Consider the following 26,789-nt stretch of genomic DNA (forward strand, 5'->3'; position numbering starts at 1 on the left):
GTGCCGTGAGCTCTTTTGAGTGTGGAATGCTTTTAGAGAAGACGTCTAAGAGGTCTGTGCAGCTAAGCCAATTTCCTTTTCTTTTAGTACAATGGACAACTTTCTGGTTTCAATGTACTTCTACGGTATGGACAAATAAAAGCAAAGAATACATCACCTATTTGCAGAGGACGATCTACGAGATCATTCAGCCTATCCATGTTCAAATGCAACCGCCTGCAGGACTGAAATTCCTTTCCAGGAGGTGTGCTTTTTAAACCATAAGAAAATAAAAGCACGTAATAAGGCCAGCTATAACTGTCAGCCATAGCTATTAAGAGTTTACATAAAGCCACACATGAGTAGCTTTGATTGTCACTAAAGAGAAAAACAGGGTTTTTTCCTAAAAACTAAAAGATAATGGCAAGAAGGGAACAGGAGTGGGGCTTCTGTGGTACTGGTAACATTCTGTTTCTTGAATTAGGTGTTGAAGGAAGGTATGTATGTGTTTAGTTTGAAAATTCATCAAGCTGCAGAATTATGACATGCACTTTTTTGAACATGTATATGTCCATAAAAAGTGAAAAATTTAAAAAGGGAAACAGAATTTCTGAATAAATATTAATAGTTCCTTACTTATTAATATTAATTTGTATTAATAGTTCCTAACTAAACTGAAACATAAGTTGAAGAGTAAGGACGATGTTGATGGCAGCTAACTCTCAATAAAGCACTACCATGCCAGGTTAAACCCTTTACATACACTTTATCTTACAATGAAATAACATATTCTCATATTTTTAAAAAGGGCTGGACCATGTGTGCTCTAGAACTATGTCTACAACCAAATACCTAGCAGGGACTGGTACAGCAGGATATTTGGTTCTACTATAAACGACCTTTGAGTGACTCTAAACCCCCTATGCTGTCAAGAAGGAAAAGACCCTACACCTGAAACACCCACACCCCAAGGATAAACAGGGAGTTCAAAAACAATCAAACTTTTCCTGCCATTTCTCTACTTCCTCCTACTAAGGGGGCTTTCACAAAAGCTGGGCTACAAAAACAGCTATTTCTAACCCAAACATTCCTCACCACTCCACACACTCAAGTGGCTGTTCTAGTTGCCCCTTGTAATTCCACAGAAGTCTGGCTAGGCCTGCAATTCTTTAAGCATGTTTTGAACCTGGGTCCAAAGGAGCCTTTGCCAGGGACAAGTAAGAAACAAAAGAATGACCAGTTTTCTTTTGGATCCTGAAGAATTCTTAAGATCAAATCCCTACTAATTTAACTTCAGCAGCTAATGAAATTTTGATACGATGGCATTATATTATAATAAGCTGTCACCTACTAAAATTTAAATTCTGAAAAACCACTTAGTTATCAAGCACCTGCATTTGCTAGACACTACAGAGTTCTTTTCATCCTTTATCTCAAATTAACCCTCAAAAAAGCAAACATTTACTGTGCCTACTATGTGCCAGGTATCACTTTAAGTGTTTTACATTTATTAATTCATTTAATGTCGTAACAGCCCTATAAGATAAATACTAATATAATTATTCCCATTTTTCATATGAGGAAACTCAGGTCTAGAAGAGGGTGAGAAACTTACCAAAGGGCACACAACTAGAAGTAGCTGAGTGACGATCTGAAGCCAAGCAATTAGGTATGAGAGTCCACAGCCTTAACCACTGTACTCCACTGCCCTTCACACTCAGTGAAGCAGATATTGTGCCCCTAGCAGAGAAGGCAATACTATGTTCAAAGTATATAATTTACTTGCCCAAGGTCAGACAGCTAGTAAGGAATGGGCCTGGATTCAAATCCAGCCCTATAGTAGGTCAAAGTCCATGCTATTTTTATTCTCCCAACGTACGGGACTAAGTGATAAAACAGAACTGACATGTAGCTCCTCTGCAGTGAACCAAGTATTGAAAGGAAGCCATCTAAAGCACATTCCCTCAACACCTTTGCTTGCTTTCTCTAAGCTCCAGGATCTTTTGTATAGTACTGTTGGCTTTTTTCAGGAAAAAAAAAAAAAAATATATATATATATATATATATACACATACACACACACACATACACACACATATACATACACATACATATTTTTTTTAACAGCAGGAAGTAGCAAAGAAAAGAATGCAATAACAGGAACATGTTAGCCATACATAAGTGACTGCAATACAGAATAAAGCCGGGCAAAGCATTTTTAGACTGTTTACTACAGAAAATGTATAGTAAGCAGAGCAACTAAGCCCTCTTATTGTGGGTTATGCACAAAAAGGAGAAAATACTTTCCCACACCTTATTATTTTACCAGGCAGAGTCTTCATTGTGTTATTCAAATGTTCGGATGTGTTTGAGAGAGTTTCTGGGCCCGAAGTCTTCAAAGTCCTCCAGACAGGTTTTCTGCAAAGTCAGCTTCCCAAGGATAAGGCATGGTTTCTCTGCCTTGGCACTACTCACATTTGGGCTGGATACTTCTTTATTGTATGGGGATGTCCTGTGCATTGTAGGATGTTTAGCTGTATCTTTGGTTTCTATGCACTATACACCGGTAATGTAAATTCTCCCATACCCTGCAGTTGTGACAACCAGTACCTCTCCAAACACTGTGAAAGGTCCGCTAGGGGAGGGGCACCTGGGTGGCTCAGTAGGTCAACTCAGTCAGCTCTTAGTTTCAGCTCAGGTTGCAACCTTGGGTCATGATCTCAGGTCACAAAATCGAGCCCTGTGTTGGGGTCCTGCCAAGCACCAGTCAGCCTGAGATTCTTTCCCCATCCCTCTCCTTCCCCTTCTGCCCCTCCCCCTGCTCCTTCATGTGTGTGCATGCTCTCTCTAAAATAAATAAATAAAACCCTTTTAAAAAAAAGACATTCTCTAGGGAAAAAAAATAATCCTATGTTGAGAAACACTGGGACAGGTCTCTAATTCTAATAATTCAAGTTATTCTTACTTTGGCCCGCTCTCACTTTTGTTCTTATTTGTATTATTCTCATCTGCAGTGGTTGCTTTATAAACACCCTTATTTGTTTTGCATATTCAGACAGGGACTATGTTTATACTTTTACATCTCCCACAGCTGCAAGTCATTTGTTCTGTTTAAAGGACTCAACAAAATGTCAAAATGTCAAGAAATCCAGGTGCTCCTTCAAAAAAATAGTGACTCTGAGATAAGATTATATGGGAATTCCCTGTACTAGTCTTGTAACTTTTCTGTAAGTTTGAAATTATATCAATATAAAAGTTGCAAAAATATTTTTAGAAATATAAGAGAAAATATTTGCAAATCATATCTGACAAGAGGTTAATATCTAGAACATAAAAACTGCTAAAACTCAACAAGAAAACAAATAATATGGTTAAAAAAATGGGCAAAAGACTTGAATAGACATTTCTCTTAAGATGATACACAAATGGCCAATAAGGATGTGAAAATATACTCAACATTGTTAATCATTAGCAAAATGCAAATCAAAATCACAAGGTATCGCTTCACACCCACTCGGATGGCTACTATTTAAGAAACAGAAAATAACGGGGCACCTGGGTGGCTCAGTGGGTTAAGCCGCTGCCTTCGGCTCAGGTCATGATCTCAGGGTCCTGGGATCGAGTCCCGCATCGGGCTCTCTGCTCAGCAGGGAGCCTGCTTCCCTCTCTCTCTCTCTGCCTGCCTCTCCATCTACTTGTGATTTCTCTCTGTCAAATAAATAAATAAAATCTTTAAAAAAAAAAAAAAAAAAAAAAAAAAAGAAACAGAAAATAATAGCTTTGGCAAGTATTTAGAGAAGTAGAATGCTTGTGCACCATTGGTAGGAGTGAAAAATAGGGCAACCACTATGGAAAACAGCAGGGCAATGCCTCAAAAAATTAAAAATAGAACTCCCATATGATCTAGCCATCTCAGCTCTAGGTATATATCCAAAGGAACTGAAAGTAAGACCTCAAAGAAATATTTACACACCAATGTTCATAGCAGCATCATTCACAATAACAAAGAGATGGAAGCAACCCAGATATCCATTGCCAGATAAATGGATAACAAAATGTAGTAGGTACATACAAAAGAATATATTCAGCCTTAAAATGGAAGGAATTCAGGGTGCCTGAGTGGCTCAGTTGGTTAGCATCTGCCTTCAGCTCAGGTCATGATCTCAAGGTGCTGGGATTGAGCCCACATGGGTTCCCTGCTCAGTGGGGAATCTGCTTCTCCCTCTCCTTCTGCCCCCCACCCTGCTTGTGTACTCTCTCTCTCTCTCTGCTTCTCTCTCTCTCTTAAATAAAATCTTTTAAAAAACAAAGTGGGGGAAGGAAGGAAATCTGATTGCACTCTACAACACAGATGAATTGAGAACATTTTGCTAAATGAAATAAGCCAGTCACAAAAGACAAATACTGAAAGATTAATTTAAGAAACATTTATGGAGTCCCCTCTCTATATAAAACAAAGAGGTGGTGCAGTATATCCAAAAGTAGACATACAAGAACCGATAAGCAAAAGCAGGCATAATGCTAGCCTAAACATCTCTACCGATAACTTCTACCCAATTTCAGGAAAGTAAAAATGTTTTTCAACGCAGATTCAATACTGCCAAGGAAATACCATGTTTTCATCCTGAGATCTCATCTTTCTCTGAAATGATGATTAGTGATAATTACATGGGTGAAAAAAACCACAAAGCAACTTCTGTTTCCCATGGATAGAGGAGCTGAGAAAGAGGTAGCTAATGGCATTACTGTTAAGAAGTGAATTACTATGGTTTTCAATATGATTCATAAGGATTCCCAAAGTAGAAAATGTCCCTTTTGCACATGAGAATTCTATAAACTCCCTGATGTTGGATGTTTTCTAAAAATGCGATTCCATTAACTCAATAATTAGCATAGAGGAAACAAGTATATTTTGATGACATTATATAAAATAAAATAAGGTTGATGATTTCTATTTCTTTCAAAAGTATTCCCACACTATCAATAACTGTTCCCCATTCATACAACTTATTGATGCCTCTCGTCTTTGACTGAACATAAGCCAAGAATGTTTGAGTTCCAAGTCTTTTGGCGGGGTGGTGCTGGGTGGCAGGGGGCAGGGGCAGAAAACAGGGAGAGGGAGAATCTTAAGCTCCACACCCAGCTCAGAGCTTGGGGGGCAGGGGCAGGGGTTGATCTCACAACCCTGAGAGATCATGACCTGAGCAGAAATCAAGGGTGGGATGTTTAACCAACTGAGACACCCTGGCATCCTGAATTCTAAATCTTAAGTCTATGAATCACTATTTCCACCCCCAGGCAGCTGAAATTGTTCATTTACATTTCCCCACTCTCTGATAGCCACTAAATACTATGTACAATACTACTTTGCGCGATGCTTTTGGGAGAGACCCTAGATACTGAACCTCGTTTTCAATTGAACTCTAGGACATATTCTTGTGTACTTACATTTAAAAATTGGAGCATGACTAACATCCTATAATCCATCCTACTAACCAAATAAGTGAACCACCTTTTGAAGGGCACATTGAGGTAAATCTGAAAATGTTGCCTGGCTTCCTCGGAGGAGCCAGCCTCAATTTCCCAAATTTCTGCTTTACAACCAGAAATAGTTACCTATCAAACCCATGAAAATCACGTGCCTAGGCTATCCTGCAGAATTCTACATACTTAATTTGTGTTTTCCTTGGTCATTATTTAAAGGACTTCTAGGTGGACTATACACTGCATAAGCCCTGAGAGTTGAAAGAAACAAGGAAAGTAAATACAAGTGAATAGTATAAGTAAATTATTTTATCTCAACTTGAATCCATTCCCATATACTTGAAATATTACAGATAATCCAAAGTGTAAGATATCTCAGAGACGACCCCCATATGAATGCCTTGCCAAGCCATCCCTGCAAAAAGACAGTGTGGTACAGAAAAGAAGAGGGTTTTCAACTCAGACAGACATGGAAAATATTTTAATCTCTGCTCTGCCACTTAGCTGTTGTGTAACCTGGGCACAAAGACATCTGAGCTTCAGTATCCCCAACTGTAAAATGGGTAACAACTGCCTCAAATAACCATGAGGACTCAGTGAGAGAGAATCAGTGAAAGCACCTGACCTGCTGCAGGCACTCAAAAGCCAGAATGAGCAGAGCCCTTTGGTCTCCAACACACAAGACATAGAAAATGCAATCAGGGGCACCTGGGTGGCTCTGTGGGTTAAAGCCTCTGCCTTCAGCTCAGGTCATGGTCTCAGGGTCCTGAGATTGAACCCCGCGTCGGGCTCTTTGCTCGGGGCGGAGCCTGCTTCCCCCCTCCCTCTCTCTGCCTCCCTCTCTCTGCCTGCTTCTCTGACTACTTGTGATTTCTGTCTGTCAAATAAATAAATAAAATCTTTAAAAAAAAAAAAGAAAAGAAAAGAAAATGCAATCATACAACTTGGTGTTTCCTTTTCATTTGTTAGACATCGTTCTTTCTAGAATTACTGTAAGGCATTGTTATTATAAATGCAAGCATCTGGGACAGGGCAGGCACACCATAGAAACTCATCAGAGGCTTGAGACTCAAGGCAGCTGAACTCTGGTTGGAGAGAAAAAGTACCTTAAAAATGAAAAAGAACGCAAAATGTTCAATTGCCCATCACAGACAATAAGTTCAAAGGAGGGAATGATTACTTAAAGCTGACACGACGAAGCAGGAACTCACAAAAGAGCTGGAAATTGAGGGGAGCCTAGAAATTGGGACAAGACACCAGATATGGGAAGAGGAATAAGAACTCTCTCAGAGAATGGAATAGAGCTGACAAAGGAACAGCAGTGATCATACATATCCATCGGGCATTCATGGAATAAGAGACCATTTTTGCTCTAGTTGCAGAGTTTTGTGTAGAGAAGACACAGAAGATAAGGTTGCATAACATAAAGTAGTCATGGATGCCATTAGGAGAACCCCAAAAATATTTTTTTTAAAGAAATAAATCATGGTTGGTATAAACCATAGACTTTTAAAAAAGAAACAATGTATAACCCAGTGAGCTGAGAAGCCAGATCTATCAGAGATATCAGTGAGTAAATTGGACAGGCGAGAGACTACAAACTGAGTGAACAGTTAAGAAGCCACTGTCACAATCCAGGCAGGAAGTGATGAAAGGCTGAATTAGCATGGTGGTGGTACAAACATAAAGATGGAGACAGGGATGAAAGGTATTAAATAAAGTCTCACAGACATGAATGAAGAAGGAAGAAGCAAAGATGACATGGTAATTCCAAGACTGGGAGACTAGGAGAATGACAGCACCATGAGAGGAAAAGACAAATCTAGGGAGGAAATTAATCTAGGGACATAAAAAGCAACTACAGTTTCAAACTGATTGTTATCACGGTCATATCCAGAAAGAAAGTACTAAGTCATCATGCAAAGACATGAGCTTAAGACGGGAAGGAAAACTCTATGCTCAGAAAGGATGGCTGACTCCATAGAAGCTGCTGGTGCAAACAAATTAGGACCAGCACACTGAGTATAGCCTTCCTCAAAACTCAGGTTCATGAAGGAAGTGAAACCCTCAAAGACACTGGAGAAGGAGCAAAAAAAATTTAAGTGTTGTCATCAAAGTCGAGAAGATGAGTCTCAAGAAGACAGAGGTAGTGAAGAAAGACAGAACCTACAGAAAACAGTAAGGGCTGAAAACAGGCCATCCTACATGCCAAATAGGAGATCCCTAGAAACCTTGAGAAGAAAAACAAAACAAAACAAAACAAACAAACAAACAAAAAAACCCTCAGGCTCAAAAAGTGTCAGAAGAGCAAATGAGTAAGTAGGAAGAAAGTGGAAGCTGTGTCGACAGTGTGTGCTTTCAAAAGAAGTTTAAATCTCATTCAGATTTTTAATCTGAAATACAAGAACGTGTAGATTTAAGAAAACGAAAGAATGGGGTGTCTGGGTGGCTCAGTGGGTTAAAAGTCTGCCTTTGGCTCAGGTCATGATCCCACGGTCCTGGGATGGAGCCCTGCGTTGGGCTACCTGCTCAGTGGGAAGTCTGCTTCTCCCTCTGCCTACTTTTCCCCCCTTGTGCACGAGCCAGCGCTCTCTCTGTCTCTTTGACAAATAAACAAAATCTTAAAAAAAAAAAAAGGGAGGAAGATAGATAGATAGATAATTGATAATAGAAGCTGTCTTTAGTAGTCACAGGCCCTAATCTTTCTCTTCTGCTCTCCTTGTTTCATCAGATTTATTGATTACTTTATGCATCCTCTCAAGACCTCTCATTTCTAGGCTGCACTTCTAAGCCTTTCTCCTTTCAGTGAGAGAGGGCCATGTCTCATCACTCCTAGCCCTTTTACCTCTTTCCTTTTTTCACTCACATCATGGAGGCAAGGACAAAAGTCAGATTTTATAAGAAATCCAAGATTTGATAGTCATTCTTTAGTATTTTCAGAAGAAGGACATTTTCCAAAAAGCACATTAGAAATGTACTCAATATCATTAGTCATCAGTAAAATGCACATTAAGAAACCACCTCATAGGGGCGCCTGGGTGGCTCAGTGGGTTAAGCCTCTGCCTTCGGCTCAGGTCATGATCCCAGGGTCCTGGGATCAAGCCCCGCATCGGGCTTTCTGCTCTGTGTGGAGCCTGCTTCCTCCTCTCTCTCTGCCTGCCCCCCTGCCTACTTGCAATCTCTGTCTGTCAAATAAATAAAATCTTAAAAAAAAAAAAGAAAGAAACCACTTCATAACTACTAGAATGACAAAAATTAAAAAGACTGGCAAGGATGTGGAGCAACTAGAACTCTTCATACATCACTGATGGAAATGTAAAATAATACAATCACGTTGGAAAACATTTTAGCATTTTTTTAAAAAATGAACATACATGGGCGCCTGGGTGGCTCAGTGGGTTAAGCCGCTGCCTTCGGCTCAGGTCATGATCTCAGGGTCCTGGGATCGAGTCCCGCATCAGGTCCTCTGCTCCGCGGGGAGCCTGCTTCCTCCTCTCTCTCTCTCTCTCTCTGCCTGCCTCTCTGCCTACTTGTGATCTCTCTGTGTCAAATGAATAAATAAAATCTTTTAAAAAAAAAAAAATGAACATACACCTAGCATATTAACCAGCAATTCTACTCCTAGGTATTTGCCTAAGAGAAATGCCTATGTCCATACAATGACTTCTAAATGAGTGTTTACAGTCAAAAACTGAAAGCAACTCAAATGTCCAACAATAAGGGCATGGATAAACAAATTTTGGTATATCCATACAATATAACAGTAAGTGATAAAAACGAATCAACTATTGATAGATGCAACAACAAAGATGAATTTCAAAATGATTCTGCTGAGTGAGGGAAAAAAGCTAAAAAAAACAAAAAAGAAGTACATGCTGTACATTTCCATGTATATAAAATGTTACAAAATGTAAACTAAGTCTATAAGGACAGAAAGCAAATTAATGGTTGCCTAGGGATGGAGAGAGGAACTCAAGAAAGACAGAAGAAAAGTATTACCAAAGGGCATAAGGTAAGTTTAAACAGTGTTGGATATGTTCATTATCTTGATGGTAGTGATGGTTTCACAAATATATGCAAAACTGATCAAATCATATATATTAACATAGGCAGTTTATTTTATGCCAATCATACCTCAGCTATTTTTAAAAGCAGTTGGGACAACAGGCAAAATTTGAATATATACTGTGTATCAGATAATACTGTAACAATGGTAAATTTTTAAAAGTGAAGAAGGTTCATGTCCTAATCACCATAATATAAAGTCACCACAAAGGCTGGAGATGAGGGCTTCTCTCTGGTAAACTGGGAACATCATTAGGGCACTTCCACTATTACCTTATTTTTGAGAGAGAGAGAAGGAAAAAAACCCAAAAACTAGCTGTCCTCTTCGTCAGAGAATGCCCTCTTCAGCAATGTTTCCGAAGTACATGCCTGTCTGTCCTCCTTCATGTCTAAAACTGTTTGCATTATATAATCCTTTAGGGATAAACAATTTCCATCTCTGTGTGGCTTTAATAAGAAGATACAGAGAACTTCTCTGGCTACTGTCAGGTTCTCAGTTCTCCACCGGCATGATTCTTTAGCAGCAGCTACTTGGATCCTGTAAAATACAAGCTTCTTTTCCAAGAATTCTTTGCTGCTCAAAAAGTCTCACTTTTAGACAAACTCATGGCCAGACATTTATCAAAATAATTTAGACCTACAGGTACCATATCAGGTACTCAGGAGGGATGCCAGGAAAATGGGAATGGTCAGAATCCTCGACAGGTCTCTCTTCTGAAGTCACTGGAGAATAAAACCTCCCAGGGTCTCAAGCCATAGGCAAGAAAGAAACAGCAAGTGTAAACTTTTTGTATGTATTTATGAGCATAAATTACCGGGCTAAGTGCCCATCTCCATATCCCCCATCTGGTGTCAAAGATGTGGCTGGCACTTAGATTAAAAATAAAGCACTCAATATGGCATTATAATTATCTTTCTAAAATTGACTTTAAAAATAATCAGGATAAATTAATCTTACTCCCAACTCCAAAAGCCACATATTTATATGCTGCTTTGTATCCTTAACAAACTAAATTTTCTCAAAGTGATCACACATAGAAATATACAATATGCTCTCTTTAAAAGAAGAAAAGTTCCTGTCATCATCTGAAAATCTCAAAATATTCATCAATTTCTTATTCTATTATCTCTCAAAGGCACAGTGAAACTGTACTATTCACAAATTTACACAAACTCAAGATACTCTTTTCTTACCATTTAAAACACTATAAAACTATATTTTATAGGCATATACTTTATTCTGTACTATACATTACTTTGGATATATAGTTACACATTTATAATTACATATAATTCTACAGAGTAAGAGATGAAAATCACACACTCTTCTTTATGGGCAATTTGAGGGATCTTACCTAAGATTTCGTCTCTGTACACTAATACTACCTAACCCTACTCAGGATGAGAACCTTTTGTAAGCAGCGGCAGTTTCCTTACAAGACAGGTAACAGAAATAGGGCAAGGATTTTCTGCAGAGGAAATTCTAGAGAAAATAAGGACAACCTTCACCAAAACTAGCAGAAATACAATGGCAAGATGGCCCCAGGCTGCCCACTTCCCGAGAACCAGCAGAAGATATTCCTGTGTGTATCTTGCTAGGTCTTCACAACCTGCAGAATCAGTATAAGCACAATATATGGTTAGATACTGTGCTTACTGTTTAGACTATTGCTTTCTGGGACATTCCCATGAAATGGATCTAGTGATGATGATTCTTCCCCAAAGCAGAAAAGACAGTGTTCTCCTCTTCAGGTAATCAATACACACTAATTGTCAGCATCACATCTACACCAAGTTCTAGTCCATCTTCATGATTATTCATTCTCTCGATTACGATACCTTGAATATCTTTTCTTCTTTGACTCTTACTTAACCTTTGGATTTCATCTTTCATTATATCAGTAAAGATATTTTAGCCATATTACCCATAAACCAAAGCCATTTCACACTTCCCTGACATCAAATTTTTCAATAATCTCAAATACAAGAATATAATACTCACTGTCTTGTGTATTACAGAATGTTATTCTGTTCTAGTTAATGCAAAGAGGCAGGAAACAAAAACAAAAAGTACAACTATTTAGAAAGCAGGAGACAAAATTACATTATTTGTAGACAATATGATTGCATATCTCTTAAAAGACCAAAAAAAAAAAAAAAAAAGTAGAGAGAATGAATCACCAGAAAATCCACCAAAACTAAACAGGAAGTTTAGTCAGGCAGCATTTCTATAGACTGATAATCAACAGTCAGGAAAACATAATGAAAAGATAGCCTTATTGAAATCAATTTATAGCAGTAGCAGCGGGATGAGTATTTCAACCTCAAACACAAAACTCAAAAACTCTAAAATGGCGTAGAGAAAAATAGGAAGACTTTAATGCCCTCCCTTCTCACTGGAGCCTAGACCACTTCCAGGCTGTCCCCCTCTTAATTGTGTACAAAAATTCTGACCTTCCCAGGTATCTCTTCCCTCAGGCCTGGAGCAGATTAGAATATTTTAAAACAAAATAACAAAACTTAAGATAACCAATAATTAAGAGACAAAAATCCTACTAAATTTGAACAAATTCGTTGTCTAAAGCAGAGAAATGGACGGCCCACAAGAGAACTGCTGGGATACTTCCACATTTATCAGCAGCGGTACCTGTACTGAGCAGAGAGTCATATACTACAGCAAAAAGCATCTTGCTGTTCTCCAGTCACTCAGGGCACTCTTTGTTGCTGGTTTATACAGAACAGAGAGAATATCTGAGTTAGAAAACTACCTAATAGTTTCTTAAGACTTGGACCCCTAACCAAATTTACGTCTCAGCTCTAGGCAAAGTCACCTCTAAGCCAATCCAAAACTAAGACGGTTTGCCCTTTTCTAAAGTCTTCTAAAGCTTTCTTTTTTACTCATGTCAGTGTTACATATTTCACAGCAACAGTCTCCAATAAGTCTGTTAACGTGCAGACAAGAAATGTTCCAGACTACCTTCTCTGAACCCCCTTCCCAACTGTGTGTCCCACTCAACAACTATTCCCACTTCCCCTTCTTCCTAGACAACAAAACTCTAGCCTTGTTCCCCTTTCTAAGCTGCCATGACCTCCAGAGAAGGCTGGGCTCCTCCCCAGACCAAGATGAATTATGTCGGGTCAGAGTTCACCATGGTGATGGTATTCCCATGGCCAAGTCACTGGTTTAGGCATGGACACAATTCTGGCCTAAAGATGTAGGAGTGTTTCTAGAAAGGTTTTTTCGAGCTTTCAGAACACAGGACAGGTACAATTTCTTTTTTTATGTCTCTGGATATAGTTATATAAAGATTTGAAGACATTGAACCACTTGATCAACCAACTTTTGGAAATACCTACACTTCCAGACCTTTTGTTAAGTTAGATAATAAATGTCTCTAGAGTTTAAACTGCTTCCACCAGAGTTTTCTGTCATTTGTAACCAAAATCTTCCAAATAATATACCATGTAAATGTCCAGCTAGAATATACTCCACCTATAGTCTAAGCATCTGACAATGTACACAAAAGACAAAACTAACCAATCTGTAAAACCTGAAGAGGACATTTTCTTTATTGCCAAAACAGCTCGTTAGTAAGAGAAGCTATTATTGATCATCTGGAAACTATTCTGTCTTTGGTAAAATTACCTTGTATCTCCTTTCTTTGAGATGAGTGTTTCTCCTATAAATTTGATGTACTTATTTAATAAAAGGGGAGGAAGATGTTTGATTACCATAATCTTACTGACTTACAAATGGTAACAACCTAATCCTAATATATCTCTGTTGAGGCCAAACTAAGAGAAATAGGTTTAAACCAAAGGGAACTAGTTCATATATAAGGATGAATTTCCTGAGAGAAAAGACCATAGAAAAAAAATTCTCCAGGGACAGTATGGGATCTCCTTGATGAAAGTCTTTGAAAATAGATTATTCGTGTAGCTGTGAAGCTTTAGGACTATATTTGGATTACATGACAATTCAAGATTCCTGCCAGGCCTATCTAAAGAGAAAATATATCTTCTTCCTAAACAGTGAAGTAGAAAGCCTCTAAGTGTTTAAATAAAAGAGAAGCAGAAACTTCTTAACCCCAAATTCTGGGTCAGTCATATTTATCATATATACACAAACCAGTTGTTACATCAAATTCATCTCTTTATTGTAGAGAGCAAAAAGGTAAACAGTATGACAAAAAATCTGACTACGTCTCAATTCCCAGAAAATTCAAGTGTCAGTAAGAGACTTATTTGACCAGAAAATGCCCAGTGACTAATTAAACTGTAAGTTAGTTTGTTTAACTAAAAAGAGATTTGAAAGCACATATTGGATTAAAAAGAAATGGTATATACTTAACAGAAAAAAAAGTTTTTGCCCTATGGCAATTCTATAACTAAAATAACAAATTTTTAATTTTTTTTCTTAAGATTTATTTATTCATTTATTTAAGAGAGATACAGAGTAGGGAGAGGAACAGAAGGAGAGGGAGACAAGCAGACTCTCCTCTAAGCAGGAAGCTGGATCCTAGGACCCCAAGATCATGACCTGAGCTGAAATCAAGAGTCAGACATGTAACCAATGAACTGCCCAGGAGCCCCTTAAATGTTTTTAGATGAAGAACTTTACTGTCCAAGAGTAGTGCTGAATATAGACTGTCCTATTAAAAATACAATTTGAAGTCTTTAAGATTTATTCCTACTGACCATTAAATCCCCAGTCACATTTATAATGACTAAAATCTGGAATATTCGTGCTGAAGAGCAAATGCAAATAAGTGTTCACTACTCTAGGGAAGTCATACGGTTTGCTGACATGATGTGCAATGGAAAACTGGTCTTTGGTTTAGCAACTAAGACAAAAAGATTATCTGTCAACTGCTCAATCCTGGAGCAGAACAAGGAGAGCAATAATGATGGACGGTATGGTAAAGATGTGAGTCTCAGAAATACAGACTACCACTATGGTGCTTTTTCATTTTTGTACCAATTAGAAAAAGGCACCCTTCCCAAGTGATTATGCCTAACTTGGGGAACAGACAGTTCTTTTTTACATTAGGAATGGTATCTATCTGGTATCATTGTTCAATGAACATTTTACATAATTATTTGTAGTAGCCCCAGATTTACCATCAGGAGCCTTGTGCCTAGTAGCAGACAAGAACTCCCTTGTCTTCTAGGAATGGAGGAAAGTCAGTCAGTCTCATTTTTAACAGAATCAACCACCAAAACATTCCCTCATTCTAGACAAGTTGAAGGCAGCTAAGGTTCCATTAAATTGAGTCTTATTTTCATTAAACAGATCAAAGTGATCAAACTTTGTAGATTTGTTTTTCAGATGTTATTATATCTTCACTTTTTAAGCACAGTTTTTCATACCACAGACTTCAACTGTATTGAAAGAACATCAATTTATCAATATGTATAATTTTTCTCTACATGAATACTTAAAGTGCTTTATAGGGATGACTTATAACCATAAAATATATATATATATCTGTGTGTGTATATATATATATATATATATATATATATATATATATATATATTTTTTTTTTTTTTTTTTTTTTTTTACAGAGAGAGATCACAAGTAGGCAGAGAGGCAGGCAGAGAGAGAGAAAGTAGGAAGCAGGCTCCCTGCTGAGCAGAGAACCTGATGCAGCACTCAATCCCAGGACCCTGAGATCACGAGCTGAGCCGAAGGCAGAGGCTTAACGCACTGAGGCGCCCAGGTGCCCGGGATGACTTATAACTATAAAAGAAAGCTATAAAAGGTACTGTAGCACCATTAACTATTTTTTAAATGATGGGCTTCCTTTGTTTATTTAAATTTTACCTTTGAAGATTCATATTAAAAATAGATTATTTTAAAAAAAAAAAGATTATAACTAGCCATAACCAAAGCTTGGGCTCAACTTAAGGTTGACTAAGGGAACAATGTATGAAGCAGCCTTCTAGAATGGAAACAGAAGACCTTATCTACTCAAACTGAACATACCAACTGAATATTATAAACAAATGAAAAAATAATATTTTGCTACTTAAAATTAATAACTTTACATATGACTAAATTATTTTAGTTCTAAAAAAACAATTCTTCAGTATAAAGATAAATTGTTCAAACACATACACACAACTACATATTTATCTTGAAGTCAAGCCTTTACTACTTTAAAGTAAAATAAATAAAACCTAAATCATTTTTGCAAATGGCTATGTTAATGCCACTGTATATTCTATGCAAGCCTTTCATGAACTAACAGGCAAAAATGTTAGAGATTCTCTGTAATGGGACAGAGATCCTGCCGGCAAAGAAGGGGAATGGATAAGAATGGCTGTTTGTGAGTCACCACCTGCTGACTTCTGACCCTAATATTTTTTAACTGTAGGACTTCCTTAGCCAATTATAAGCTCTACCTACCAAGATTTCCAGCATCAAGTTTTCAACAACAATACCACATGTCACAGAACGATGGTCAGAGTCAAATGAAAAACTCCAAGTCCTACTGAGCAACATGCAAAGACCAGGCACTGCTCACCTAACAATGCTATCCACACTTCATTGCCCAGATTACAAGATTCATGGAGTTTAAAGTGATACCATAGGGATTTGAAGACAGCTCTAGATCCCAGTTTGAAATTCTAATTTCACCACCTATGAGCTACAAGAGACTCTAGATGAATTACCTAACTTCTCAGTGCCTTAATTTCTACATATATATAGTACTTACCTCAAACACCGTTATGATCATTAAAATTAGATAATATATATAAAGTACTTTAAAAACTGCCTGAAAATAGTATACATATTCAATAAATGTCAGCCATTATTATTACTATTACTATTACAACCAATAATGGTGGTTTCTTTATTTCTCCTCTGATCCAGAAATCCCACTTCTAGAAATCCACCCTGGAGAAAAAATCCACTACAGTAGAAACACAAAAATTATTATAATTTCAAAAATAATAATAATTATTATTACAATGTTATTTACAATAATAAAAAGTTAATGCTACCTAAGTGTATACCAATTAGAAAGCAACTGAGTTACTTACCAAATAGCTATACAGTAAAATATTAATGTAAATATATTAGAAATATAATAAAGAATTATAGAGCAAACAACTTCATGTTTATAGGCTTACAAATACCGAAAAAAAAGCCAAGATTTTAAAACTATATGTACATCATTATAATAATGTAAAAATATATTTAAAATCATATTAAAAAAAGGTGAGCAAGTAATACACCAATATCAAAAAAACAGATAAGACAAGAGGATGAGATTTTGAGTGATTTTTTTCCTTTTCTTTTCTACACTATCATGTAGTTGTATTACTTTCATAATTTTAAAGTCAATCTATTTTTTTCTATTTTTAAATATGTTTAACTTGCTACAGATATATCCAGTAAATAGGATTATTCAAATGGTAATAAAAGTTACACCATAAAAATATATTACTGAAGTGGTTAAAGTTCAAAATAGAAATAAAGAATAATCAAATATTTCAAATATTAGCACTCAAAATAAAAATATTACTTTTTTGAGTTTTTCAAGTATACTTTTATTGAGGTATAGTTGACATACAACATTATATGAGTTCTAGGCATATGACATAATGATTTGATATTTATACATATTGAAAAATGATATTAAGAAATGATCACCACATACTGAGAAATGAAAATCTAGTAAATATCTATTACCATACATAGTTAACAGAATTTTTTTTCTTGTGATAAAAACTTTTAAGGTCTCTTCTCCTAGCAACTTTCAAATATGTAATACAAATGTATTAACTATAGTCACCACACTGTACATTATATTCCCATGACTTATTTATTTTATAACTGCAATGTTTCACCTTTTGACTCTTTTCATCCATTTTGCCCATGCCTCCCCCTGCCTCTGGAAATCACCAATCTGTTCTCTGTATCTTTGAGTTTGGATTTATGACCAATGATGACTCAAGTACCAAAACTGGTGAATTATTTATTTTTTAAACTAAGCTAGAAGAGATTCAGGTTTATTACTATAATGTCTTCTCATTTACCTGCATTAGAAATGGGGGTGGGATTTCTGCTAGACCACTGGGAACTGCCCATAACTCTGGGTTCCCCCATGAAGCTGACAATAAAATCTCAGCTGCCACAGAAATCTTAGCTGCCACGTTCTGCTGTTTGAAACAGCTTTCCGCTGTTTCAAACCAGAGTTCTTCAAAGAGTGGCATCACTAGATGTGTCTTCCACCCAGGACAGGAGGAAGCAGCCTGACTTTCCTCTTATTATGGTCAACAATTAAATTTTAGGGCGCCTGGGTGGCTCAGTGGGTTAAGCCGCTGCCTTCGGCTCAGGTCATGATCTCAGGGTCCTGGGATCGAGTCCCGCATCAGGTCTTCTGCTCCGCGGGGAGCCTGCTTCCTCCTCTCTCTCTCTCTCTCTCTGCCTGCCTCTCTGCCTACTTGTGATCTCTCTCTGTCAAATAAATAAATAAAATCTTTAAAAAAAAAAAACAATTAAATTTTAAAAGCTACTTTTTTGTTCATAAAAAGCAAGGCAAAACAGATAGTGAGACTCTAGAGGCAACCAGAGACTAGAAGAACCTTCTAAAAAATCATTCTAGGCAAAAATTAACAAGGCAAGAAACAACAAATGTTGGAGAGGATGTGGAGAAAGAGGAACCGTATTACACTGTTGGTCGGAATGCAAGTTGGTGCAGCCACTTCAGAAAACAGTGTGGAGGGGCGCCTGGGTGGCTCAGTGGGTTAAGCCTCTGCCTTCAGCTCAGGTCATGATCTCAGGGTCCTGGGATCGAGCCCCGCATCAGGCTCTCTGCTCGGCAGGGAGCCTGCTTCCTCCTCTCTCTCTGCCTGCCTCTCTGCCTACATGTAATCTGTCTGTCAAATAAATAAACAAAATCTTAAAAAAAAAAAAAAAGAAAAAGAAAAGAAAGAAAGAAAACAGTGTGGAGATTCCACAAAAAATTAAAAATAGAGCTACCCTTGGGACGCCTGGGTGGCTCAGTTGGTTGGACGACTGCCTTCGGCTCAGGTCATGATCCCGGAGTCCCGGGATCGAGTCCCGCATCGGGCTCCCAGCTCCGTGGGGAGTCTGCTTCTCCCTCTGACCTTCTCCTCGCTCATGCTCTCTCTCACTGTCTCTCTCTCAAATAAATAAAATCTTTAAAAAAAAAAAAAAATAGAGCTACCCTATAACTTGGCATTGCACTACTGGGTATTTACCCCAAAGATACAGATGTAGTGAAAAGAAGGTCCATATGTACCCCAGTGTTCATACCAGCAATGTCCACAATAGCCAGTCTGTGGAAAGAGCCAAGATGCCCTTCAACAGACGAATGGATAAAGAAGACAAGGTCCATATCCACAATGGAATATTACTCAGCCATCAGAAAGGATAAATACCCAACTTTTGCATCAACATGGATGGGACCAGAAGAGATTATGCTGAGTGAAAAAGTCAAGCAGAGAAAGTCAATTATCATATGTTTTCACTTACTTGTGGAACATAAGGAATAACATGAAGGACATTAGAAGGAAAGGAAAAGTGGGGACGCCTGGGTGGCTCAGTTGGTTGGACGACTGCCTTCGGCTCAGGTCATGATCCCGGAGTCCCGGGATCGAGTCTCACATCAGGCTCCCAGCTCCATGGGGAGTCTGCTTCACTCTCTGACCTTCTCCTCGCTCATGCTCTCTCTCACTGTCTCTCTCTCAAATAAATAAATAAAATCTTTAAAAAAAAAAGAAAGAAAGGAAAAGTGAAGGGGGGAGTATTGGAGGGGAGACGAACCATGAGAGACTGTGGACTCCAAGAAACAAACTGAGGATTTTAGAGGGGATGGGGGTGGAAAGATGGCTGAGCTTGGAGGTGGGTATTAAGGAGGGCACGTATTGCATGGAGCACTGGGTGTTATATGTAAACAATGAGTCTTGGAACAGTACATCAAAAACCAATAATGTATTGTACAGTAATTAACATAATAAAATAAAAAATGTAAAAAAAATTCTACTCTTTTAAAAATAAAATTAAATTAAAATTAAAATCACTTTACTCCATCACAATGGAGATGGCTTCTTAGCAGATTAGAGGCCAAAAACTTCATTTAATGATTTTTCCACTCACAGTGCTGATATGAAGTTTCTTTTTTAAATAAATATACTTTTTTTTTTAAAGTCAATCTAAAAAATATTATTGACTATCTCAAAATACAGGGTACTCAAAAAGGACAAAAAAATAGGTACTGGCTTCCAGAATAACAGCAGTTGAGGAAAGCCTGCTCTCAACATATGGACTACCCGTGTTTTTTCCAACTGTGCTGCATTTTACTTCCTCTATAACATCATCTTTTTCTGTCAACCTGTAATGTCATCTTCTCATCCTCCCTCCGCCTAATCTCTGTCTCCTGAAATACTAGGATATAATCGAAAGTCAGCTCCTCTTCAAATTTATCCAAGACTCCCCAGGCTCCCTCAGTCAAGCTGTCACCCTCTCGTGGTTGGTCTGACCCCACCTCATAGCTCTGCTATTAAGAAGCTCATCTGTCCAAGTAGATGGAATGTTCTCTGAGGGCAGAGAATGCAATGATTCACCTTTAGGGATCACAGAGAACATAACACTGTTTTCCACATGCATCCGACTATATAGAAAATATTGGTTTAATTGAACTGAATTTCTGAAGAATCTGTTCAGAAGGTGCACCAAGGTCAGCAGTCATGATCCTACATTCACCTACAAATAGGTTCCTAGGCATGAGAACTGGATGACTAAAGGGGAAACTACCCTTTCTTTTTTGGCAGAAATATCAATACGTCATTTTAAACCAAAGTAATCTGACTTTTCTCTTAAATCAAAAGGCATTTGTCCACATTAAATCCACAGGCCTCTTGTAACCTTGGTAATGTAGGAGCTCAACATTTACTAATAGCACCTATACTGTCTGAAAAGCAGATCATTCATCATGCCACTCATAATTTAATTATTCAAAGTTATATCTTATTTCAGAAAGAATCCAATGAAACCTAAATAAATACATATAAATACAAGATAAAATGACATATCTCAGAAGAGAAAGAAAAAATAAAACAAAGGAAAACTGAATGTAGGAAAGATAAGTTGTCCTGGGAGTGAGATTTTGTATACCAAATCAATGTATTCTATAAAAATCTGCACATTTGTTCGAGGTAGGTCAGAGGTTTGGTTCTAACACTTCTAGTAGCCAAAAATACAGGATGATCCAATCCGTCACAATCTTAAGATTCAATTCTTAAGATAAAAACACAAAGCTATCAAAGAACTGTCTTTCCCTTGCTCCTCATAAAAAGGATACTATATAATGCAACAAATGAAGTCCTTGAGGACATCTTTGCCGTTGATTTCTCAGAAAGCTGTGGGAAGACCATTCCTCATAACAACCTTCTTAGGCAAAGGATAGCACACAAGTTAAGAAATGCAAATGATGGAGAAGATGACAGTCAGGCCAAGGAAGAGGTCCAGGTACACAGCTCCTTGCAGGTCTAGATTTATCAGAATCAGATTTTATTCTACCTGAGCCAACTTAAAATCCAGAGGGTTCATGCATCCACTTATCTTTAAAATTATAAAGAAAACTTGATGCACGTGTCCATTCTTCTTGGGCTATGTTTGTAGTTTCATAACATCCTCAAAGGGAAGCATGACTCAAGCAATGTTAACAACCAATGATCTAAAGAAGTAGACTATCAGTATCCTTCAGGGAACGTTCCATAAGCAGTTTCTTCTCTAAACTTCCAAGAAGTGCTAAGCCTCAACACTGCAGCCCCGACAAGCATCTGAAATACAACTTCTCTGATGCCAAGTGTGGGGCTCTAAGTTTAACCACTGGCCAACCTATGTGTCAACTGTATGATACCATGACCTTTAATAAGTAGTGAGGGAGCACATAACCATCTGCTTTTTCAGATAGGTTTAAGCCATGAACATTGACAAAGTTGCCTCAAAGGATTGGTGATATTTCTTCTACATAATATAAAAAGGAAAAGAAAAAAAAACACCCACCTTTCGCCTGTAGATAAAAATTACAGATAAGCGCACACACACAAACCCCTTTTTCCTAGATAAAAATTATTTTTTAATTTTAAAAATAACCTTTCCACATCAGTTGGTATATTTGAGTATTTTTTCCTTTTTGTTGTTTCAATCTTTTTATATCTTTTGTTATACAGAAAAACAATCACAGCCATAGCTTTAGACAAACACACACACACACACACAAACACACACAGAATCAACCATCTACCCACAGTATCATGGTTAGAATGTCTCAAAGGCCCGACAGCATCAAGTGAGGAAGCTGGCCTATCGGACCACTGAGACAAAGCTCTTTAAGATTCATTCATGTAGAAGTCACAGCTATCCAGAGTCTGATCCTCAGAATAAGTCGTCCAGACATATATCTTTGTCAAAAATACACAACTGAATAGAGTAAAGGGTACCAACTCATTCTAAGAGGCTGAAGTGCAAATCAGAGTATCAACTTATTAATTAATCATAGAGAACAATCTTTTCCAGTAATCAGAAAATTTGCACCAGAAGCCAGGATGCTGCTTCCCCAATGATAAGACACCTGAAATCCCAAATTGATAATCAGTTTACCATAAGTTAGAATAAAGAAATATAGAGTTTGAGGAATACCTAATAAATTATCCATATCCAACATATGCCTTTCTAGTGATCAAAACTGCGGCTTTCACACAGAGTCTCTCTTTCTAGGATGTTGTTGCCCTAACAGTGCAGACTTCTTGGTCTCTAAGCTTTCTTTCCCACATTCTTCCACATCCATTAAATATTTTTCTCAGTATGTATAATACAACTGATAGATGTGTACCTTATCTGCATTATTATCCCTATTTTTCAGAATACTTCCCAGATAAAGTTGATTAAGCAACTTGTCCATGGTCACAGCTAGTATAAGGCAGAGCAGAGATTCAAAGCCAGATCTCAAATCAAAACCTGTGCCTTTAACTTGCAGTAAATTATTCAAAGTGTCTTTCCCTGGACCTCCCACCTCCCAGTGTGATTTAAATGTCCCTATTCAGTGTTCCCATAACACACTAAGCACATCATGACTATAATTTTTGTTATACAGATCTTTCTCACCACACTGAAACTTTGTGAGGACAGGAATTCTATCTCATTCACCTTTGTATCCCTAGTGTGTTATCTATCAAGATAAATATACAAACTAATTCGTCCAGTGGTTTAATATAAAAATCACTGGGGCACCTGGGTGGCTCAGTGGGTTCAAGCCTATGCCTTCAGCTCAGGTCATGATCTCAGAGTCCTGGGATCGAGCCCTACATCGGGCTCTCTGCTTGGCAGGGAGCCTGCTTCCCTTCCTCTCTCTCTGCCTGCCTCTCTGCCCACTTGTGATCTCTGACTGTCAAGTAAATAAAATCCTTAAATATATATATATATGTATATATATATATATGTATATGTGTATATATATATATATATACACATATACATATATATATATATATATATATAAATCACCAAACTGGAGGCCTTGAACTAACCTTAGGAAGGTCACATCTTAAGCCCATCAACAAATATCTCATCTAAAAAATGGGATGAAGTATAGGTATACAAAGTGGCTTAGGTCCTTTCTACATTTAAAAAGCAGTACTATTGTAGATAAGCCCTCTTTTTTTATAGACCATCTTAATAGTTTGAATTATTAGAAGTAAAATTAAAGTCCTCATTTATCTTATGTACACAACATATATAAATAATAGGGAGTTCAGAAAAAGCTTCCTCTTTTCTTCAAGGAGACAACTATCCTCTATACCAAAATCAAACAGTGGCACCCTCCTCTGGTGAATATTACAGGAGCTAAGACAACACAAAAGAAAACAATTAGATGGTGGGGTTTTTTTTTAAATGAAAGAAAAAGCAAGAGATAAATTACCTAATATTATGTTATTATCACATTCCCAACTGCAACTAAAGAACTATCTTTTAAATTACTTTTCATATTTTGCCCTAAAACACAGCCAAGATGAATGAACTGGCCACATATTATAGGAGATTACAGACAGAACAATTACTCTATTTTTAAGGAGGGGACCTCTATGTGTAAAATTCTTCTTTTTACATAATGACATTGATCGTGTCCCTTTTATGGATGATATATTTACCAGAAGACAGTACTGGAAATTTTTCAACCTGAAATCTGTTTAGATCCGCAACTTTCAGGTTTTAGAATATCAACTTAAAAGAAAATTTTAAAAAGTCATTCACTTACACATGCAGGCTCAAAATATGTCAGTACATCACATCCATGCAAGTACAGCCCAAAGTTTCACAACATTACTATTACATCTGGACCTTTAAATTAAAACTAAAACTGTGCTTTCTAAGACCAGAAGCAGATTCACAGCTGCCCAATTTTAATTTAAAAATATACAATAAATATAAGCTTGATTAAATGATTTAAAACAGTCTAGGCATATAAAATGAAAATATAGACATTCTGATCAAACCAAGAAAACAATTTAATCATTTTATTGGGAACATTATCATTTAAATATGTTTTTACCCAAGCACAGAACATCTCCTCCCTCAATTAATTTCAGGTCTTTTACCTACCCTGTGACCAAGGAGAAAAGGAACCCCACCCTACACAAAAAGCTACAAAATTACAACCAGTAAGAAACCTTCAGTTTGAAAGAACATAGGGCTAGGTTAGATGGAAAACAGCAAAAATTGATTTCAGTTTTACCAAATAAATTTTCCAACTAAGCTGTCATTCCTGGCAAAGTTGGTTTAAAGCAGATACAGTAACTGGAAAGATTAGCAGAGTGGTGGGTGAAGTGACTTTGTATCAAAGACAAAATACACATAAGATAACCAATTGAAAGCTTTCTCAATGTTCACCCAAAACAAAGGCCAAAGAAAAAGCAAATCCTGAAAGAGCATGACCTGCTGGCATTCCCTAGAGCCCACCAGAGACCAGAAGGACTAAAATGAGAGTTGGAGGGAAAGTTGGATGCCGGCACAGAGCCGGGTGGAGGTGGGGGGTAGGGGTGCTAATGAAGAAGGGGTGACAAAGGAGGCAGAGGGAATATGAGTAAGAAAGTATCCTGGAAAAAAATTTAAAAAGTACACAGCTTTGAAACTCTTACAAACTGCCAATAGAGAGAGATGGGTTTGCTGTCCTGATGCACTTGGGAGCTCGGCGCTGAAGCCACATTTGCCACTCACTTCCCCTGGGCCATTGCCCAAGGACCAGAGCCAACACTCGCCCCGACCTCCAGGAAATCTGAGCCCCGGCACTCAATCAGGGTGCCGCAGAAATGCGGCAGAGGGACCTCAACCGGCCTCTAACATCATCTTTTGCCCCAGATGAACCCCAAATAAGGGACTTTAGAAGCAGAGAGATGCCTGCGCACCCACGCCGGCTAGGGCGCCAGGGCGAGATCTGGGGACCGCCGCCTCTGCGGTCATTGCCACCTCTGCAAAGGCCGGAGGCATCCCGATCCCGTGGCACGATCCTGCTAGAAGCAGGCGGCGCCGTTGTCAACTAGCTCGATTGCACTTGCAAAGTTAATGGAGTTGTGAAGAAGTGCGGAGCTGCCCTTCGGGTTCCTCCTTTAGGAGAATGGGATATGAAGGAGTCAGAGCTTCCTTCATCCCTAATGAACTCTCACTGACTCGGCTCTGCAGATTTTGTCTCTTTTCCCTAAAGAGAATCAAAGATATTTTCTTCCTTCTTTGTGCCTCGCTTAGCCTCAAACCCTAGAACAGGGGCGCTGAAGCCCTAGGCCAAAGTTCACAGTAGAAACTGCAAACTCTCCCCGAAAAACCAGCACAGTCATTTGGTAGGTTCTGGCCTTGAGAAACCTCACAAATTATGAGGCACAAAACAGATTGTGGACGAAACTCCCTCCCCCTAAATGGCCACTGAGACCAAGAGGTCTGGATCTAGTAGTATTTTTTAGCAAGTTGAGCCACATTTGGATCAGGTGTCTTTGTCCAGCCGGGCACCAGGTCATCACCACGCCCCTCGCACCCAGTTCCGACCCCGCTGGTCACACGTCCTCTTGTTTACCACACCCAAACAAACAAAACCCCAGAGAACTCCTACCTCGCCACCGTGTCCGTCAAAGATCCCGAAGATGGACGGGTGCGTCTTGTTGGCTAGGTCCGTAAGAACTTCAAATCGGTCCTCCATGTGGTCTCTCCGGCCCTGGATGGAATACACAGCCACGTTGTGGCTCTTAAACTCCCAGGTCTTGGAAAACTCGGCCTCCAGGACGTCGAGCCCCCCAAGCCGATCGTTCTGCATGATCTCGGCCACCTTGCCCTTCACCATCTTCACGGCGTCCCGGCTGGACTTGACGATGGTCTTCACCTCGTCAGTGTGGAAGAAGTAACTCCACAGTGCCAAGCTGATGCAGAGCAGGAAGAGCGTCTCGGGTCTCAGCAAGAAGTAGCGCATGATGCGACCCAGCAGAGACAGCAAAGTCATTGTATCCTCTATCATTTATTATCGCTACAGCCCCAGCCACCAGCAGCGACGCGCGCCCCGAAGGCTCGCCGGGTCCCGGAGCACTGCGGGGACAGCCCGCGGGGAGGGAGGCGGAGCAGCAGCCGAGGGAGGGGGGAGGAGACTCGCGGAGCCGGGCAGGAGGCTGACGAGCAGGCTGCTCCCAGCCCGCACGGCGAACAGAGGCAGTTTCCCTTTTGTCTCCTGGCCTCGGCGGCAAGGAGGCCCGCGCCTCGCGCACCGGCGCCTGTGCCCGCGGACCGCGCCGCCTCCCTTCCCCGCGCCCCTTTGTGAGGCGGCGGCCGAGACGGCAGCGGTGGCAGCAAGGCTGCACCGCCGGTGCCCGAGATGGGCTAGAGGAATCAAGTTAAAGTTGCGCCGGGCGAGTCTACGGTGGTGGGCGGGAGAATTCGGGGGCGCTGGGCCCGCGCGGCCCTTCCGCGGGTGCCCCTCGCCTCTCTGGGGAGCGATCAGCAGCAGGTGAGGAGGCGCGGGACGCGAGAGCCCGGCGGGCAAGGGATGCACGTCCCCTCGGTTGCCGCGGCAGGGGAGCGCAGAGCCGGCCGAGCGCTCCGATTCCTTCAGACACCCCGGGAAGCCCCAGAGAATAAAAGTTTTGCGGGAGCCTGGGCAGAGTCGGGGGTACGCGGAGCCCGGCGACGCAGCACGATCCGCGCTGAGCCGCAGGCGGCCGCCTGGCTCAGCCTGCCTCTCCCCAGT

General features: G+C 39.2%; 1 protein-coding gene across 1 annotated transcript in view; it reads right to left on the reverse strand.

The window, feature by feature from the left end:
• The window catches only part of PPM1L (protein phosphatase, Mg2+/Mn2+ dependent 1L), a 294,124-nt gene extending 267,943 nt beyond the window's left edge, over positions 1–26,181 (reverse strand). The window contains exon 1 of the mRNA XM_032342412.1: positions 25,668–26,181. Coding sequence (XP_032198303.1) covers positions 25,668–26,066 — 399 coding nt within the window. The 5' untranslated portion in view covers positions 26,067–26,181. The remainder of the gene's footprint in view (positions 1–25,667) is intronic.
• Positions 26,182–26,789: the final 608 nt, after the last annotated feature.

The sequence above is a fragment of the Mustela erminea genome, chromosome 1 (assembly GCF_009829155.1).
Source record: "Mustela erminea isolate mMusErm1 chromosome 1, mMusErm1.Pri, whole genome shotgun sequence".
Taxonomy (NCBI): domain Eukaryota; kingdom Metazoa; phylum Chordata; class Mammalia; order Carnivora; family Mustelidae; genus Mustela; species Mustela erminea.